Raw genomic sequence first — 17,828 nt, 5'->3', positions numbered from 1 at the left:
TTTTATATAAATGGAACCATGCAGTAGGTACTCTTTTTTTTGGGGGGGGTCTGGCTTCTTTCAATTACTTTGAAATTCACACGTGCTGTTGTGTGTATCAATAGTTTATCCCTTTCAATAGCCGGGTGGTATTCTGTTGCGGGGCAGTACCACAGTTTGTTCATCCAGTCACCTCTTGGTGGACATTTCAGTTGTTTTCAGTTTGGGGGCTATTAAAATAAAGCTGCTATAAACATTGTTATGCAAGTCTTCGTGGGGAGGTCCCTTAGGGTAAACATCTACAAGTGGATAGGCTGGGTCATACGATAAATGCGTGTTTAAGTTGTTAAGACATTGCCAAACTATTTTTCTTTAAGTGGTCATACCATCTCCACCAGCAGTGAGGGGGAGTTCCATTTGCCCCACATCTTCCCTACCACTTGGTATAGTCAGTCTTTTTAAGAAGTATGTAGCGGTAGCTCATTGTGTTTTAATTTGCATTTCCCTAAAACCTGATGATCTTTGCATAGGCTTATTTGCCATCTGTATATCTTTATTTTTTATAAATTTATTTATTTATTTATTTATTTTTGGCTGCACTGGGTCTTTGTTGCTGCGCATGGGCTTCAGTTGCAGCTAGTGGGGGCTACTTTTTGTTGCGGTGCACGGGCTTCTCATTGCAGTGGCTTCTCTTGCTGCGGAGCACGGGCTCTAGGCGCGCGGGCTTCAGTAGCTGTGGCTCGCAGGCTCTAGAGCGCAGGCTCAGCAGTTGTGGTGCACAGGCTCAGTTGCTCCGCGGCACGTGGGATCCTCCCGGACCAGGGCTCGAACCGGTGTCGCATTCATCAGCAGGTGGATTCTTAACCACTGCGCCAGCAGGGAACCCCCATATAGTTTGTGCTTTTAACATCATATTTAAGAAATATTTGTGAAATGTGTGTTACTGAGATCTTTTCCTATCTTCTTCTATAAGTTTTATAATTTGGTTTTATAATTTATAATTAAAATAAGTTTTATAACTTATAATTAGCCTTTCATTTAGGTCAGTGATCCATTTCCAGTTAATTATGTTTATGGTGTAATTTAAGGTTAATTTTTTTACATATGGCTATCCAATTGTTCCAACACCATTTGCTGAAAAGATTATCCTTTCTGAATTGAATTACCTTGGCACCTTTATCAGAAGTCAGTTGATAATGTGTGTGTGGGTCTGTTTCTGAATGCTATTCTGTTTCATTGATTTTTATGTCTTGATTACTGTAGCTTTATAAGTGTTGAAATCAGATCGTTTGAATTCTTCAACTTTGCTCTTTTTCGAAGTTGTTTTGGTTCTTCTAGGTCCTTTGCATTCTCATATAAATTTTAGAATGAGCTTGTCATTTTCTATAAAACAAAACAAAACAAAATACTGCTGCAGTCTTTATTGGGATTGCACTGAATCTATTGACCAATTTGGGGGAAATTGACAGTATTAAGTCCTCCAATCCATGAACATGGGATATCCTCCCATTTATTTGAACCTTCTTTAGTTTCTTTCAACATTTCAGTATACAAGTCTTTCAATTCTTCTGCTAAATTTGTTCCTAAATATTGTATCTTTGATGCTATTGTAAATGGAATTGTTTTCTTAATTTCATTTTCAAATTATTCATTTCTAGTGTACTGATAGACACTTGATTTTTGCAGATTGGCCTTGTATCCTACAATCTTAATAAACTTGTACTTTGCTGATAATTTTTATCAGGAATGTATATTGGATTTTGAGATGATTATATGGTTTTTCTTCTTTAGTCTCTTAATATGGGGAATTACACTGACTGATTTTCGAATGTTTATTCCTTCATCCTTGCATTCTGGAATAAATCCTATTTGGTCATGATATATTGATTTTTTATGTATTGTTGGATTCAACTTGGTAAATTTTTGCTGAGAACTCTTACATTTATGTGCATGAAGGATATTCGTCTGTACTTTTCTCTTTCTGGTTCTGGTATCAGAGTAATGCTGGTTTCATAGAATATGTTAAGAAGTATTCCCTCCTCCTCAATTTTCTGGAAGAGTCTGTGTAGAACTGGTATTATTTCTTCCTTAAATGTTTGGTAAAATTAGCCAGTGAAGCCATCTGAGCTTTGTTTCATTGTGGGAAGATTTTAAACTACAAATCTGATGTTTAAATATATATATATGGTTATTTATGATATCTGTTTCTTCTTAAGTAAGCTTTGTTAGTTTGTGTCCATTCATCTTAACTGTCAAATTTATTGATATAGACTTTTTCATAATATTCTCTTATTATCCTTTTTTAAAATGTATTTATTTATATTTTATTTTTGGCTGCATTAGGTGCGTGGGCTTCAGTAGTTGTGGCTTGTAGGGCTCTAGAGCACAGGCTCAGTAGTTGTGGCACGTGGGCTTAGTTGCTCCGAGACATGTGGGATCTTCCCCAACCAGGGCTTGAACCCATGTCCCCTGCACTGGCAGATGGATTCTTAACCACAGAGCCACCAGGGAAGTCCTTATTAGCCTTTTAATGTCTGTTGAATCAATGATGATGGTCTCTTTCTCATTCTGATATTGGTAATTTGCGTTTCTCTCTACTTCCTGATCAGTCAGGTCACAGGTTTATCAACTTTATTGATCTTCTCAAAGAACTAGCTTTTGGTTTCATTTATTTTCCTTACAGTTTTTTGTTTCTGTTTCACTGATTTCTGCTCTTACCTTTACTTCCTTTCTTCTGCTTGTTTTGGGTTTGATTTGCTTCCCTCCCCACTGCCCACCCCCCAGTTTCTTAAGGTGGAAACTTAGATCACTGTAGCTCATGTTAAGTTCTCTTTTTAATATGTTATATCACATACATAACATATTAGTATCACTGTGCAATTACATAGCTTATAAATGTGTATTTGTTGGAGGTATAACTTAAAAAATTTTAATGACAGATACGTACCATCAAAAAAGTTTGAAGACCAGCAGGCCTAAATGAGAAGGAAATCCAAAAAAGAGGGGATATATGTATATATAGAGCTGAATCACTTTGCTGTACAGTATAAACTAACACAATATTGTAAAGCAACTATACTCCAGTTAAAAAAAAAAAAAAGTTTGGAGACCAGCAAAAGCATTCTTTGATTGGAGCTCTGGGCAGACTCATTATTGGAAATTTTGAGCAGCGACATATCATGGGAACACAGGGATGCATGATTGGTGATGGTGTGTAGGATGGGGTGGATGGAGTGGAGTCAGGGTGTCCGACAGTCACTCCCTTGGCAAAACCCTGCAGCAGCGTTGGAGTGGCATCAGGACACAGGTGGAATTGGGCAGTCAGATGCCCAGTTCTCACCTGAGGGGCCAGCACTGAGCACCAACGGTTGTTTTCAGTTAGCAGCAATTATGTATGTGAAACACCTGGTGTACAGGGGACACTCAAAATGATAGCTGTTATCAAAACAAAAATGTACTTCTTTATAAATCGGAGATCATTAGAGAAACTGAAGGAACTAAGCAGCACAAATGTTCTAAATACTGTCTGTACCTCTACTTAATTTTTGTAGTACTGTTTTGGCCATTTATCTCTCAGCCTTTTCTCAGCTGGTTGGTTTTTGTTTCTCTTTTTGTTTCCTCGCATGGTTTTCAAGCAGTCAAAACCCCCTTAGTTCTATAAGATCCGATTGACGCTTTCTACAGGCTTTCGCAGTCTTATGAGGAGTTGTCCTCCCTTCACCTGATCTGTCTCCCATGGAGGGCGGGGCAGTCTCCAGCTGGAGTGGCAGAAAGCAATCCATCCAGAGCCCCTGGAGCCTCCCAGACTGGAGGCCCAGCCTGTGGACAGTGGCCCCTCAGGGCTCCACATGGCCTTGTTATTCGTGGATCACACGCGTGCAAGGAGCACTTACGTGCCAGGCCTGGGGCCCACTCTGTGCCCATGTGTGGGTGCCCTTCACTTCTGAACTTCACAGGGCAGGTGCCTCTATCCCCAGGCCCCGAGAGTCAGGCCGGGATCCAGGTCTGCCGCCCCAGCACCCTGGTGCTGCGAGAGTGTTGTATAGACCCACATGGGCAGGAAGACACGTTGAGGACCACCCGGGAGAGATCCCCACCCGGCACCAGCTCCCTCTGAACTGTGAACTATCGTTGGCTCAGCACGGCCCCTCCAGAGCCCTCAACTGGAACACGACAATAACAGTAATTCAGCTTCATAACTGATCCTCACTTTTGAAACATGTTATTGTCTGTGGTGATGATAAAAGTAGTTTCATTAAGAATAGTAGCTAACATTTCTAGAGGGCTCGTGCCAGGCACCCAGGGCTTTGCCAGTCTCATTCAGTCACCACAACCATCCAACAAGTAGATACTATTATTTTCCCATTTTACAGATAATTAGGGGGCTGGAAAGCCTGAGCTTCATACTCTCTGTATGGAGTGCACAGTTTCCTGTGTGGTCAGCCTGACCCCCCAGTCCAGCTCATTTTACCTTTTTCTCTGTCTTGCTCTCTGTGCTCCGGCCTCACTGACCTTCTTTGCCCCACCCCCGATCTGTCCTCCTGCTGCCGGACCTTTGCATGTGCCGGTTTCTCCACCCAGGATCCCCCTTCCCTCCTCCCAGCAGCTCCCTGGCTTTTGCCTTCTTCACCCCACCTCTTGCTTGGGCTCACACGGCCTCTCTAGCACTGCCTCCCTCTCCCACCCCCCATCCAGCCCCGCCTTCCTCTACTCCCACTATCCCTTTCCCACTCTTTGTGGCTCTGGTTATAGCTGATGTGTGGATTCTTTGATTCATATTGTCTCTCCCGATGGGCTGTGAGCCCCAGAGCTCAGGGACCATGTCTTTGCTCGTTTTTGTTTTAGCCTTCACTTGCGCTCCTGGCAGCTCCATGAGCCGAGTGTACACAGTAGGACGTGGACTATATCCGTTGAATGAGTGTCCACATCTCCGGGACCGTGTGTGTTGCCCACAGCAGACGTCAGTATCTCTCCCCACCAGGCCCTCTGAAACCCCGCGGTCAGTCAGCTGGGGAGCTGCCTGTCTGCTCCTCCAAGGTCAGGACACGGGGTCCGCGGGCCCCGTGGGGACCAGCATGCGTGCTTTACCCCAGCTCAGCGGGCATCTCCCTGCTCCCTGGACCTTTGACTCTGACCCACCACCTGTACAGCCGGGTCACAGGGTGCCGCTCCATGAGCTGCTGGGCTCAGGTAGCTTTGCTGTCCCAGAACACACGTAGAATAGTACTGGCACAGGATTTTTTTCAACTCCCAGGTGGTCGTGACGTGCGGCCAGGCTGAGAATGGCTGGGAGCAAGGCTGGGAGCAAGGCGGGGAGCCCTGGGAGTGATGTGGAACTGGGGCTGCCTTCCTTTCATTCCTCCCTCTCCCCCGCCCGCATTATCAGCCAGAGCAAGTGAGGATGGGCCCCAGGGTTCCGCTCTGGTGTGAGGGCCACGGCTTTCCTTAGCTCAGTGGTTTCCGAACTTGGCTGGTATTAGAATCACTTGGGAATTCTTAAAAATTCCAGAACCCAAGCCACACCCACCCTAATTAAACCACAGTCACTGGGGGTGGGACACAGGTGGCAGCGATTTTTGAAGCTGCTCCCTAAGTGATTCCAAACTGTGCAGACAAGTCTGAGAACCACTGCATTAGGTTCTTAGCTGGGCCCCTGATCCAGAACATACAGCAGACACCACCTTCCCTTAGACTGTCTGCTGCCCAAGGTGCTGTGTGTGGAAGACTTTTCTTCTGTTGTTGTTTTTTGGATTTTTTTTTTTTTTTGGCTGCATTGCATCCTCATTGCTGTGCAAGGGCTTTCTCTAGTTGTGGTGAGCGGGGGCTACTGTTCGTTGTGGTGCACGAACTTCTCATTGCGGTGGCTTCTCTTGTTGCAGAGCACGGGCTCTAGGCGCGCGGGCTCAGCAGTTGTGGCACGCGGGCTTCAGTAGTTGTGGCTCGCGGGCTCTAGAGTGCAGGCTCAGTAGTTGTGGTGCACGGGCTTAGTTGCTCCACGGCATGTGGGATCTTCCCGGACCAGGGCTCGAACCCGTGTCCCCTGCATTGGCAGGAGGATTCTTAACCACTGTGCCACCAGGGAAGTCCCTAGTGTCTTCTGTTTCATTTTATTCCAGAGGTCAGGACCATTCCCAAAACTGCAGGTTCAGAAATCCAAAGTGAGAGAGAACCGGTGGGCCATGCATTCAGGGACGTTACTGGGAGGTCTTTGGTTGAGTCTGAATCAGTCTCAAATTCTTGCTTTTGAAACGAGAGGGTAGTTTGCTGCTGCCTTCCTGAGTCACACTGAAGAGGCCTTGCATCCTTAAAAACAACTCAAGAATGTGTACTAAAGTAGCAAAGTGAGGAAGTAGCTGCCTGGAGGTGAGACATAATAACTGGGCCTCTAGCAGCTACCCTGGGCTACCAGGTGGTCTTGAGAAGGAGAGGCACCTGCTGAGAACGGTGGAGCAGCAGCGTCACCCAGGGTCCCCCAGATCAGTCAGGTCCCCACTGTGTGGCGCCCACTCCAGGCTTCTTTTTCATCAGAGAGAAATAAAACTGTAGCTTATTAAGCCCAGGTGGGTTTTTTGTTTTGTTTTGGGGCTTTTTGTTATTTGCAGCTGAATCTAATTCTAGCAGATACCATAGGTTCAGTGGTTTGGCTCAGTGCAGGTCTGTCCTACACACAGGGCCTGGAATGCTCAACGGTGTTAGGTGACACAGGGCAGTGGTGTGAGTTACAGAGGGCAGGGGAGAGGAGAGGTGGCCTGGGGACGGCATCACCTGCCCTGTACACACCCTCAGCTCGTGGATCAGCAGACCAGGGGCTGACAGAGCCTCTGTGTGTGTGTGTGTGTGTGTGTGTGTGTGTGTGAATGGGTGGTGTGTGCACGCGTCTGTGTAGTGGGGCGTGTCGGTACTTGTGTGGGGATGTGTGTGAGCAGCGTGGTGTGTGGTGAGGGAGGTGTGTGGAGGGGTGGGTGCCCGCTGCGTTACATACAGCGAGGTAGGCAGGGAGGCTCTAGGGTCCCGTGGGGAGGGCCTGAGCTCCGGGGGAATGGCAAGAAAAGGGAAAACAAGGGGCCAGCAGGGCGGGTTGCCCAGCAGAGAAGGAACAAGAAGGAGATTAGGAAGAAAGCCGGCAGCGCAGGTCTGGAGGGGGAGTCAGGGGGCGTGAGAGGCCAGAGCAGCAGCGAGTGGGTCTGGGTCAGGGCACTTCAGGGTCCCGCCGCCGGGGCGGTGCTCTGTGGGGAAGCCGTGAGGGGCTCTGTCCCGTGCTCACGCTGTAGTTGGGGCAGTGAAATGTGTGTGTTCTTGAAATGCGGGCTGGGTAGGATTTTGTGTTTCTACCCCACACTCGGATCATCCCTCTGATAACGTCTCCTAGCCCCGCAGAGGGGTGGGTCTGTGGGCTGGGCGCCGGGCCCCTCCCCTCCCAGGCCTCTCTGGCCCAGGCCCCGTCCCCTCCTGCCGTCCCCCACCCCTGGGCCTGGCACCAGCTCCAACACGCCGGGCTCCTGGCTGGACCCAGGTCTCTGCAGGGCTCTTCCGCCTGTCCTTAGCATCGCCCTGCGTCACCCTGACCCCTTTCCTTACCCGCCACTTACACACCCGGGCACGGTATGTTTATTTTTCGTGAGCGTTGTCTGTTTCCCCACGAAACCTTCAGCTCCATGACACCAGAACTTTAATCGCCTGCTGTTCACTTGCTGTTTGTTGACTGAATAACAATTTTAAATGACTGGGGCTAGAGCTGATTGACTAAAGCCCATGATGTAGAGCAAGTTTCAGTTTAAACACAGGAGTGCGGAGGGGAGTTAAGTAATCAGAGTTGGGAGGATAAGAAACCATACGATTTTAAGCCTCCCCTAAATGTTATGAGCCCCACCCACACTCGGGTGTGTGATGGGTCGGTAGCTTGCGTTCCTTTGGGAGCCAGCACCCCCGTTACAGCTGATGGGGACTCCGCCTGCTGTGGCACTGAGGGGTCTCAGATGGTGTCAGAGAATCAGGACCCAGTCAGATGGCGCCTGCAACACCCAGAACGCTCCTTAGCAACTCGATTTGGGGGCGGGGAGGGGGAGGAAAGGACAGGTGTCTAAAGACTCCGCTCCCCTAAGGCCCAGGATGGGACCTGGTGGGTGTGACGAAGGGGTGAGCAGGCCCGGGCAGGGGGGCTGGCACGGCCGGCGCTGAGGAGGGTTCTCAGGATGTGCGTGGTTTTCCCATTCAGTGGAAATGGTGCCAGGAGAGTGGGTTACGTGAAGTAAAGCTGCTTGGGAGTCGCAGATGGAAAAGTCACTTTTATCTCAGACCTGATGCCTTTCTTCCCCTGACTTCCCCCGAAGCCTCAGTTCCATCCCAGGAGAGCTTTCGGACTCAGAGTTAATAAACAGAGCCCAGATGCGCGGGGCCGTTGGCGCTGGCATTGGACACGGCCCAGGGCCCTGGTGCTCCCCCGGGGGATCCCCTCAGATGACCGTGCTGTGGGCGTAAAGGAGCTGAGTTCGCGAGACTTTTCTTCTGTGTCAGCTCTCCAGAAAACCCTCCTTCGGGGCAAACCGTGCTCGGGAAAAGCTGAGCGCATGGCCTACTTACGGGCAGCGTTAATTACGGGCTCTCGGGTGCCTGTCCTCACTTAACCAACTCTCCGGGCTGTCGGATGGGGACTGATTGACCCCGAGGTGACCCAGGCCCCTTTCTGTGACCGCTCCTGACACCTCAGCCCGGGTGGAGCGGGCGTGTGGAGTAATCGCCGGGGAGGCGCGGGGAGAGGGGCCGAGGCCAGGCTGGGCCTCTGGCCGGCGGGGTCCGCACTGCTGCTGTCACGGGGCTTCAGAGGCACCTGCGGGGGCCGCCGCGGGGGGCCGTGTCCAAGGCTGCGGGCAGGATGTCGCCGCCCAGCTGGGCCTCTGGGGGCCTTGCCCTCGGGTGATTCTCTTGCCACACCGTCTTCCCCCCCCTGGCAAGGTCACCGGCCACCCACACCGTCCCCCGTGGCTCAGGCTCAGGGGAACAGTCCTCTCTCGTTGTGTTTTGCAGCCTTCATTCTTCCCAGCTTGTTTGTGTAGCGGGCAAGGGGTAGCATTACCTTTCTCGGACTTGTTAAGCTGCCCAAGAGGAAAAAACTAAACAAACAAGAAGGTTTTTCCTCCTCCCAGAGTCTCATTACTACTTGGGTGAGCCTTGACCCGTATACGTTTCCAGAGAGAGACACTTGATGCCGACCGGCCGAAGGCTCGTCCCTGGACGGGACTCAGACCCTCCGCCGGCCGTTCCACCGTCTGCTGGCGCTGCAGCCACACGGGACCGTTGCCGAGACATCTCATCTCATTTAGGACGCCCTGTTTCTTGCCTTGGGTCGCTGGATGTGCCATGCTCTTTCATGCTCTTTGTCATTTCTGTCCCTTTGCCGGGCGTGTGCTTCCCACCTGCCATTCTGCCTCCCCCAGCCCCCAGTTAACTTCCTCTCCCCTGAGTAGGCTCCACACCTTCCACCGGCTTAGATTTTTGCAGGAACACACTCTCTTATATTTGTTTATCTGCCTGGCTCCTCTCCCTCCTAGACTTGAGCTCCCTGAGGTCAGGGGTTCTACTGGGTCACCTTTTTGTCTTTGGTGACATGGTGGGGTCCATCGAGAGGGGCCCTCAGGTGGGAAGGTTCAAGCCTGAGCTGCTCATGCGCTCCTGGCCCAGCTTCCACACTCTTGATTCCCACAACTCACCCGCTGCCAGATCCCTCATCTGCGTTCTCAGCGCTGCCAGCTTGTGACTTTTTTTCCAGTTTCCCTCTTAGTCATGGACTGCTTGGTCAGGTTTGTGTAGGATGCTCTCCGTTCATGGGTTCATTCATTCATCATTCATTCATCATCCATCCATCCATCCATCCATCCATCCACACACTGGCCACTCCTCTAGGCTCTGGGTGTGCAGGGATGAACAGCACAGACCTAGTCCCTGTCCTTGTGGAATTTACATTCTAATGGGGAAAGACAAACAAGAAGCAATCAAATCAGAACATAAGATGATGTGGAGCGGTGAGAGGGTGGAGACGTGGGCGCTGCGATGTGGACGCCGCAGTGCAGAAGAGCGTGTGGAGTGGGATGCAGAGGTGCAGCCGTCTCTGGGAAATACGCTCCACCGCGTTGCCTGTTATTTCTCTATTCTCCGGGTTCAGAAAATATCCTTAAATAGCCTGACAGCAGAAAAGGCCCTCAGTCTGTAAGGTTTTTCCCCTTTGTTGATGTGGTCAGATTATCGTTCATGTCTTGTTAAGAGAGAATGTCCTCGAAGCTCGAGCTTGCTGAGAAGATGCGTTCCCGGGCTGCAAGGAGGGCCCCTGGCAGGGACGGTGGACCTGGGACTGCCCAGACGTTGCCGCCAAGGCGCTGCTGAGTCCACAGTAGGTGCAGAGCTGGCCTCAGCCCTTGGTGGCAGAGAGCCCAGGGCCGCGGAGCCTGGTGTCTCCAGAGTCTTGCTGTCTCCAGGCCTCTGGTTCAGGACTTGGCATCTGGCTCAGCTCGGGGCAGCTCAGTGCCCCAACGGCTGCCTGGTGGAGATGGTCAGTGTGCCGTCCTCCCCGGTCCCTTGCATGTCAAGGTGGCCATAGCTTGAAGACGGGAGAATGAATGTCCAGGTTCCCAAAGCGCCAGCAAGTATCTGAAACCACTGGTGGCTTCACTGCTCCAGATAACACCCGTGCTGCCCGAGGATGGGGCTACCAGCCCCGCTTGTGGGCACAGTGCAGCCTGTCCTGCTGTGCCCGCCCTAACCCCCCGCCCTTCCTTGGCCTGACAGATGCAGACACGAGCTTGTGGTGCCCCTCGCTGCAAGAGGTCACAGCCGCGTTCCACAGCCTGGGTACCCACAGCCCTGCTTTGCAGCCCCTGGGGCCCCTCCAGCACGATGGGAGGTGAGTACCTCCCCCACCTCGGGGTCCTTCCTCATGCGGTCCACAGCCACTGAACGCAGTTCAAACCCATCTAATCGTGTACATTAAATATGTGTAGTACCAATTACACGTCAGGAAAAATGTAAAAAACAAAACAAAAAAAAATATTACCCCACAAATAGACTCTTATAAACATATATCCATGCTAGGAAATACTGAAGTATTTCCTTTTCTGTAAATGTAATACGCCTGGCCGTTCATTGTACAAAGCTCCATTTTCATTATTGTTGGTGGTATCCAGCCTTGGCTCAATAAGCATTTTACAAGTTAGAGAAAGGAAAGATTTCCTCTGGTGATTATTTTAAATTATGTACTTTTTTTTTTTCTTTTTTTTTTTTTTTGGCCATGCTGTGCAGCTTGTGGGATCTCAGTTCCCCGACCAGGGATTGAACCCGGGCCACAGCAGTGAAAGCCCGGAATCCTAACCACTAGGCCACCAGGGAACTCCCAAACTATGTGTATTTTTTGAGGTTAAAAAAAAGAAGTTACCAAGCTCAGGCTGTAGCCCCAACGGTGAAGCACAGAATCTGAGGGAATCACAGCACACAGGTACCCCTGAGTATAGTTTCGCACCACGAATGAACGGCGTGTGACACAGCCTCGAGGCGACGGGAAGAGCCAGGCCCGGCTGAGTCTTGCTGCTCTGACTGGCATTTGTTCCCGCCCCTTCCTGACTCAGCGCTCGCCGCCCCTTCTCTCCTGAGACGTGTCCCAATCTCTCTGGTCTGTCTCCAAGCCCCTCCTGGCACATCACCTACTACCAGCTCATGGCCAGCAAGGCACAATTTTACATGTCATTTCCACAGTGCTCCACTTTGTGTCGTGGGTGCCCCCTTTGTGCCCTGGGCAGCGATGCTAATTTGTCCCCACCCTCTAGGGACAGAGCCGTACGATACATAGACGACTCGTGTTGGGTGGATGGGTTGTACGGGTGTCAGTTTTGGCACATCCAAACTCTCTGATGAGAGTTCTTTGAGCAGCTGGTTTGAGAACCCCAGACAGGTTGCGCCGCGGGAGCCCCCTCCCTCCTGCCGACAAGCCCTCAGGGCACCGTGGTGGGCGGATGTTTCTCTAGGGGAACGCCAAAGCTTTCTTAAGAACCTGTTCCACCACTGTGTTTGGTAATTGTCTGCCAAACCAAACCAGACCAAACCACACTTGCTGGGCTGTAAATACCCTGCCCGTGTGCCAGCCTGCCGTGGGCGACGGGGAATGAGAGATGAAGCTTCGCCCGCTGGCCTGCCGCTCACCCCCTGCTGTGCGGCCCGGTTCCTAACAGGCCTCGGACCTGTACCAGCCCGGGGGTTGGGGACCCCTGCTCTAGGCTATTCAGGGAACACCAAGAACATTCTGGTATCTCTTCCACCAAGGGTGTGGCGTCCTTCACGATTCCATGGGCCACAGGAGAATCTTCAGGGCAAGCAGTCTTCTCTCTATCATCCTCCTCGGAGGCTCATCCGTGTCAGTCGGTTCCACGTCGGGTGCTTCTCTGTTGACCTCTAGGGATGTCACCATCTAAGGCTCCGCTGGCCGAACAGATGCCCTGGGGCTCCTCTGGGGTACCCACAAGCCTTGCAGTGGCCAAGACTGGAAATGAGGGCACACGTGGGCGCACGGCTTGGCTTGGCTGCCTGGCTCGTTGCCGTGAGAAAGACAGGACTTTCACCAATCATTCCTAATCTCAGATTTCCTTAAAACTCATCACCGTCTCATTGAACGCTTCAAGATTTCCTTCCAGAAGGAAACAGCCCTGCTGCTGCTGGACCATGCACATCGTCTGATGTCTGCCTTGTTGCAAAGAGAGTAGCCCTCTGCCCAGTGATAAGGCCGGGGAGGGAGAAGTCAGGAGGATATTTGGGAAAGAAAGGCCAGCAGAGGAGGGACCAGAACGTGAACACCAGATAGGAAGCAGGCCAGAGCCTCGGCATCCTCAGAGGGGGCTCGTGCCACTTGGCTGTTCAGACACTCTTCGTCAGGTACCCCCGGTCTCACCTGGGAAGAGAGGGGGCAGTGGCTGGTCTTCCAAGGCTGCTCCCTGATTACAAAGCCCAGGTGAAGAGCCCTGGTCAGACCACAAGGCTGGCCGCTAAAGACCAGCAGCCTGCTGCTGTTGCCTGGTGCCAGAAGCCTTCATCCATTTGGTTCTCCAAGAGGGCAGCCTGATGCAGAGGCCAAAGGGGTAAATAAATGACAGCTAATCCACTGAAAGGGGGCGTTTGGTAACGGGCTGCCTCGGGGCAGGGTAATTCGATCCAGGTAGAGTTTGCCCCTCCCTCCCTTTCCGTTAGCTCAGCATCTATTCCTCTTCATTGCATTGACCTCGGTCACGCAGAGCCCAGATGACCGGTCTGGTCTGGTTTGGCGGTGCAGTCCTGAGGCGAGCACCCTGCCTGCAGCCCCCGTGGTGGGCTCTCGGTTATGGTGGCGGCCGTGCTTGTAGCTTCCCTTACAGTCTTCCCTCAGAGCAGGTGCGGAGGGTCACTTTATTATGCTTTTCCAACAGCACTAGGGGAAAACAAATAGAGAAGCTGGCGTACCTCTCTTAAGAGTGTGGAACAATGTCATTGCAGCCCAAACTCCAGCTCCTGGCTGCTGGCCAAGGGCCGAGAGCCCTAACTCCGCCAAGCCTGTGTTGAGGCTGGGAGGCAGGGGTGGGATGAAGCTGCTTTGCAGGTGGAGTCTGGTGGTGGGACCCTCAACTTGCCCTTCACCTGCTGAGTCCTCTGGGAGAGGAGTGGGCTTATTAGGCTATGAATTCCTCTTCTCCGAGGTGGAGGCCTGGGGATGAGCTGATGCCGCGTCCCAGAACAGCAGTCACGATGCCGACGTCCCAGTCGAGCCTCAGAAAGGCAGGCTGGGCACGAGGACCCCGATTTGTTTCCTGCTGTTCCCAGCAGAGGCGGCACAGGGGAGGCTGTTCCCCTGTCCGCTTGGGAAGGCTGACCTTCCTCCCCAGTGAGGAGAGGCCTCTCGTCATAGCCACACTTCCCCTGCCCAGCTCGGAGAAGACGCGTCCCCAGCGCACGTTTTCTACACTCCTCCTCCCACTAGCAGCTCCAAGCTGTCTGAAAGCCCACTCCTCTTGGGCAGAGTCACAGAGTCGGCTCTGAGGCTGCCCCCACCCTTCGGGAGATCTGAAAACATTCCCACCCATGCTTGCATGGCCCCGTGCGTGCTCACGGGCTGGTACAAGCCAGAACTCCCCTGCACACGCTGACGCAGGCCCAGCGTGTGCCCAAATGCGTGAGCGCCAGCCTCACCCGTTCGTACTCTGGCCCTAATAAATGCTAAAACCTGGAAGAATGTCTGATCCCAGTCCTGTCCCGCACCCCCTCCTGACTTTGGTTTGTTGACACCAATTTCCCGGGTGCCTAGAGATGGGTTTCTTTTTTTCCCCGCTGAGAAGCAACACCAAGAAGTAAAGAAGAGCGGAGCCTTGGGGAACTGTGGCCGGGGCGGCCTCACAGGAGGCTGTTATTTTTGACAGTGTTGTTGTCATCATCGGAGTCTTCACTTATAGAGAGTCTGCTGTTATCAGGAACTCCAGGCCAGTTAGTGAGAGTGGAGGAGTGGAAGAGACAGCAAAGGGAGCCTTGTCATAAAGTCACCTTACTTACTTGAAACCAACAACATACACTTGCCCAAAGAAAGAGCGTCATTTAGTGAGGGTGCCCCTGATCAGTGTCTCCTCCAGGGAGCATGTGCCTGGGAGGCTTGTGCAGAGGGTGGTGTGGCTCTGCTGTTGGCTAGTGCCTCTCTCCCTCTGGGACTCTCGCCACCCTGAGTATGACTCTGGTCTTTAAAGAGGGTGTTTTCAATACGACCCTGGCCTCTAACTTCATCCAGGCTGTTTCCTCTCTAGGGGAAAACTGGCCATGCCGGGCTTGTCCGTGGACAGCATGGTAGTGGGACATCTTTGGAGGGGTTCTCGAGGACCACTTATACTCTCATTTCACCTTACTTGCAGATACTTTGGAGTCTAACCTGACGTAAGCTACAAAATAGTGTCCTTTTCAGTGCATGAGCAGACTCACCATAACTGTGTGGACAAAGAGTGCTTTTAAGGAAGACTTTTGGGGGGCAGTGGAGAATGATTTTCTGGTTTCCAAGTCCCAGAAAACTAGAGCTGGAGGCCTTCCTGGAGTGGCAGCGTTGGGGAGCCAACCCCCAAGAGGCCCCAGTGACCCCCCCCACCTCCTGGCATTCATCCCCTTGTGCAGCCCTCTGTCACCCCAAGTCAGGCTGGCCCGTGTGGCCTGGAGAAATCAGCAGAAGTGATGTCACCTCCAAGGTTAGGTTATGAAACGCTGCAACCTCCGTCTCAGGCAGGCATCTCCCCTCTCTCACGTCACTCGCTTCAGGGGAAGCCGGGGCAAGTTGCAGAGCCCTGTGGAGAGGCCTGCACGGCAAGGACTGAGGCCAGTGACCCCTGAGTGAGCTGGGAAGCAGCTCCTCCCGCCCAGTCAAGCCTAAGCTGACAGCAGTGCCCCCACCAACGTCTTGGAGGCAGCCTCCCAAGAGACCCAGAGCCAGACATGCCCCCCCTTCCCCGCCCCTCCACGCTGCTCCTGGATTCTTGACCCTCAGAAACTGCACAGAATAATACATATCTGTTGTTTTTAAGCCTCTACATTTGGGGGTCATTTGTTACGCAGCAGTGGGTGGCCAACACACACGGGGCATCAGGGTCCCAGGCTGAATGGATCATCCACAGGCTCTCTGTTCTTCTCCAGCAAGTGCGGCCTCCCTCTCTGCCTCACTTCTCCCCTTGCGCCCATCTCCTCCTGTTTCCTTTCCTTTGTTTTTGTCTTACCTCAGCGAGCTTAAAAGTGAGGCTAGCCTGAGCCAGAGTGAGCAGCAGGACACCCCCCAGGAGACGGCCTTGGACAGCAGCCTGAGCTACATCTGTAAGGTGAGCCCCACCCATCCCTCTGCTCGCAGTCCAGACCTATTCAGCACCTCGTTCAGTGAATGCCGCTGAGCATCACCGCAGGCACTGTGCCGACGGCCAGGAGGGATGCCACAGAAGCCCGTGCCCTCCAACGCCCGCGCCCTCCACACCTGCGCCTGCCCCTGACGACCCCAGGGGCCTCGACTCCAGACCTCCCCATTTTTCTCAGTTCCTTCCCAGCAGGGCCCTGGGCTCACAGTGCCAGGGAGGCGCCCCTGCCCTAGTGCTCCCTCTGCTCTCCAGTTCCTGATGCTGTGCGTGCAGGCCCAGCCAGGGGCCTACGCCGATGGGAGCCTCTTGGGCCTGATTGAGCTGCTATGCCGAGCCGGCTTGGACGTGGGGCTTCGCCTGCTGCCCAAGACCGACCTCCAGCAGCTCCTGCTTCTGCTGCTGGACAGCATCCAGGAGTGGCCGGGGAAGGTACGGCAGACCCCTGGGCCCAAGCCCGAGCCCCCAGCCTCACCGCGAATGCTCTCTTCACGGCCCCTAGAGTGCCCCCCTTGGGGACAGCGCTGCTCCCTCCCTTACCTGGCCTCCACGACCCACCCTCGTACTCTCCAGACCTCCCCCCACCGACAGTGGGCTGGTAGGGAGGTCAGGGTGGAAGGCGGGCCACGTCCCCCCAGCCCACCTTGATGCCCGCTGTCCCCACAGCTCCGGCAGCTGTGCTGTGCCCTGAGCCGGGCATCTGATCACCACCACAACCTGCTGGCGCTTGTGCAGCTCTTCCTGGACGTGACGCCCCGGAGCAGGTGGGTGCTTCTCCACCTCTGTCTCCCCCCACCTGAGGCTTATCCCCGCACCTGTGCTCACCCCCCGTGGGCGATCCACAGTCCGCCCCATCCGTCCCCACAAACCTCCCCCTCCCGCCCAAAGTCAAAAACCCAGGAGAAAGAACTAAGAATACAGCTCACTAATGAGTTCATTACAAAGGGAAAAAAGCCTCATTTTCTTAACACGGTCTTCTTAGCAAAACCGTCGCCTTGTACAATTCGCCTCAGACCTGCAGCATCCCCACCCACCCTTCTTCGCGGCTCCCTCCCCGGTCCTCAGTGGAGGGAGGGTTCCTTCTGTCATTCAGAGCTCAGCTGTGTGTTGTCTCTTGATCACTCCCCGCTCCCACCCCCCTCTCAAACCCTCCATTCATCATTCTGTTTTATTTTCTGGACAGTATTGATCTCTGCCAGAAATTTTCTTACTGTTTGTTCCTTGTTCATGGCTGCCTCTCCTCCTTGTCACTTCCAGGAGAGCAGGTCCCTTATTGGGGTCACTGCCATATCACCGCCCGTCCAGAACAGTGCCTGGCATTGCTGTTGGCACTTTGTAAATTCTTTTCAAATGAACAAACGAGGTGAACAAACAAACTCAGCCCACAGGGAGATAAGACCCATTCGCTGGACCTGCCCCAGTCTCTCCCCTCCCCCCTCCTTCCTTCTCCCACTTGAGGCCACAGCCGCAAGGAGTCCCTTGCCCTTCCCTGTGCAGACCACTCCCCAGGTCCCCTCCTCTCCTCTCCAGCCCTCCATCTGCAGCTCGTCCCACCTAGAATGACACCCCTTCCCACCCTTCCAACCAGGCCTGTCCTGGCCCCCTCCAGGAAGACCCTTCACAGGTACCCACACAGTCACTCTCCACTGGGGCCACCCCCCTGCAACTCCCTCCCCAGGGGAAGCTTCTGAGAGCAGGCTTGGAGTTCTGCGCAGACTCCTGTCCTCAGCAAACATGCTGAGCTCAACTTCAAGCCTGAGATGGGAAGCTCGATCTCTTTCCTGTGAATCTGGCTGGAAGAGAGGAGGCCTTTCCACAGTCCTGAAAGGAAAGCTTTTGCTGTGTATTTGAAAGAACTGGGCTTCTCGAAGCTCTGTCTAAGACCTTTAGGTGATGCATGCGTCAGAAATGGCAGTCCTGGAGGGCTTTCCCGTCCCCACCTCATTATCCCTGTTCATCCCGAAATCCTGTCCATTC

The 17,828-nt window shown here is 52.8% G+C and overlaps 1 protein-coding gene across 1 annotated transcript in view; it reads left to right on the top strand.

The window, feature by feature from the left end:
• Nucleotides 1–17,828, top strand: part of FAM178B (family with sequence similarity 178 member B) — a gene marked incomplete at its 5' end in the record, with an annotated part of 90,297 nt that overhangs the window by 35,195 nt on the left and 37,274 nt on the right. The window contains 4 exons of the mRNA XM_079720614.1: nt 10,759–10,873; nt 15,743–15,824; nt 16,107–16,283; nt 16,518–16,615. Coding sequence (XP_079576740.1) covers nt 10,759–10,873; nt 15,743–15,824; nt 16,107–16,283; nt 16,518–16,615 — 472 coding nt within the window. The remainder of the gene's footprint in view (nt 1–10,758; nt 10,874–15,742; nt 15,825–16,106; nt 16,284–16,517; nt 16,616–17,828) is intronic.

This window comes from Hyperoodon ampullatus (assembly GCF_949752795.1).
Source record: "Hyperoodon ampullatus genome assembly, chromosome: 15".
NCBI lineage: Eukaryota > Metazoa > Chordata > Mammalia > Artiodactyla > Ziphiidae > Hyperoodon > Hyperoodon ampullatus.
Note: the sequence above shows the minus strand (reverse complement) of the source record. Positions and strands in the feature narration are given on the sequence as shown.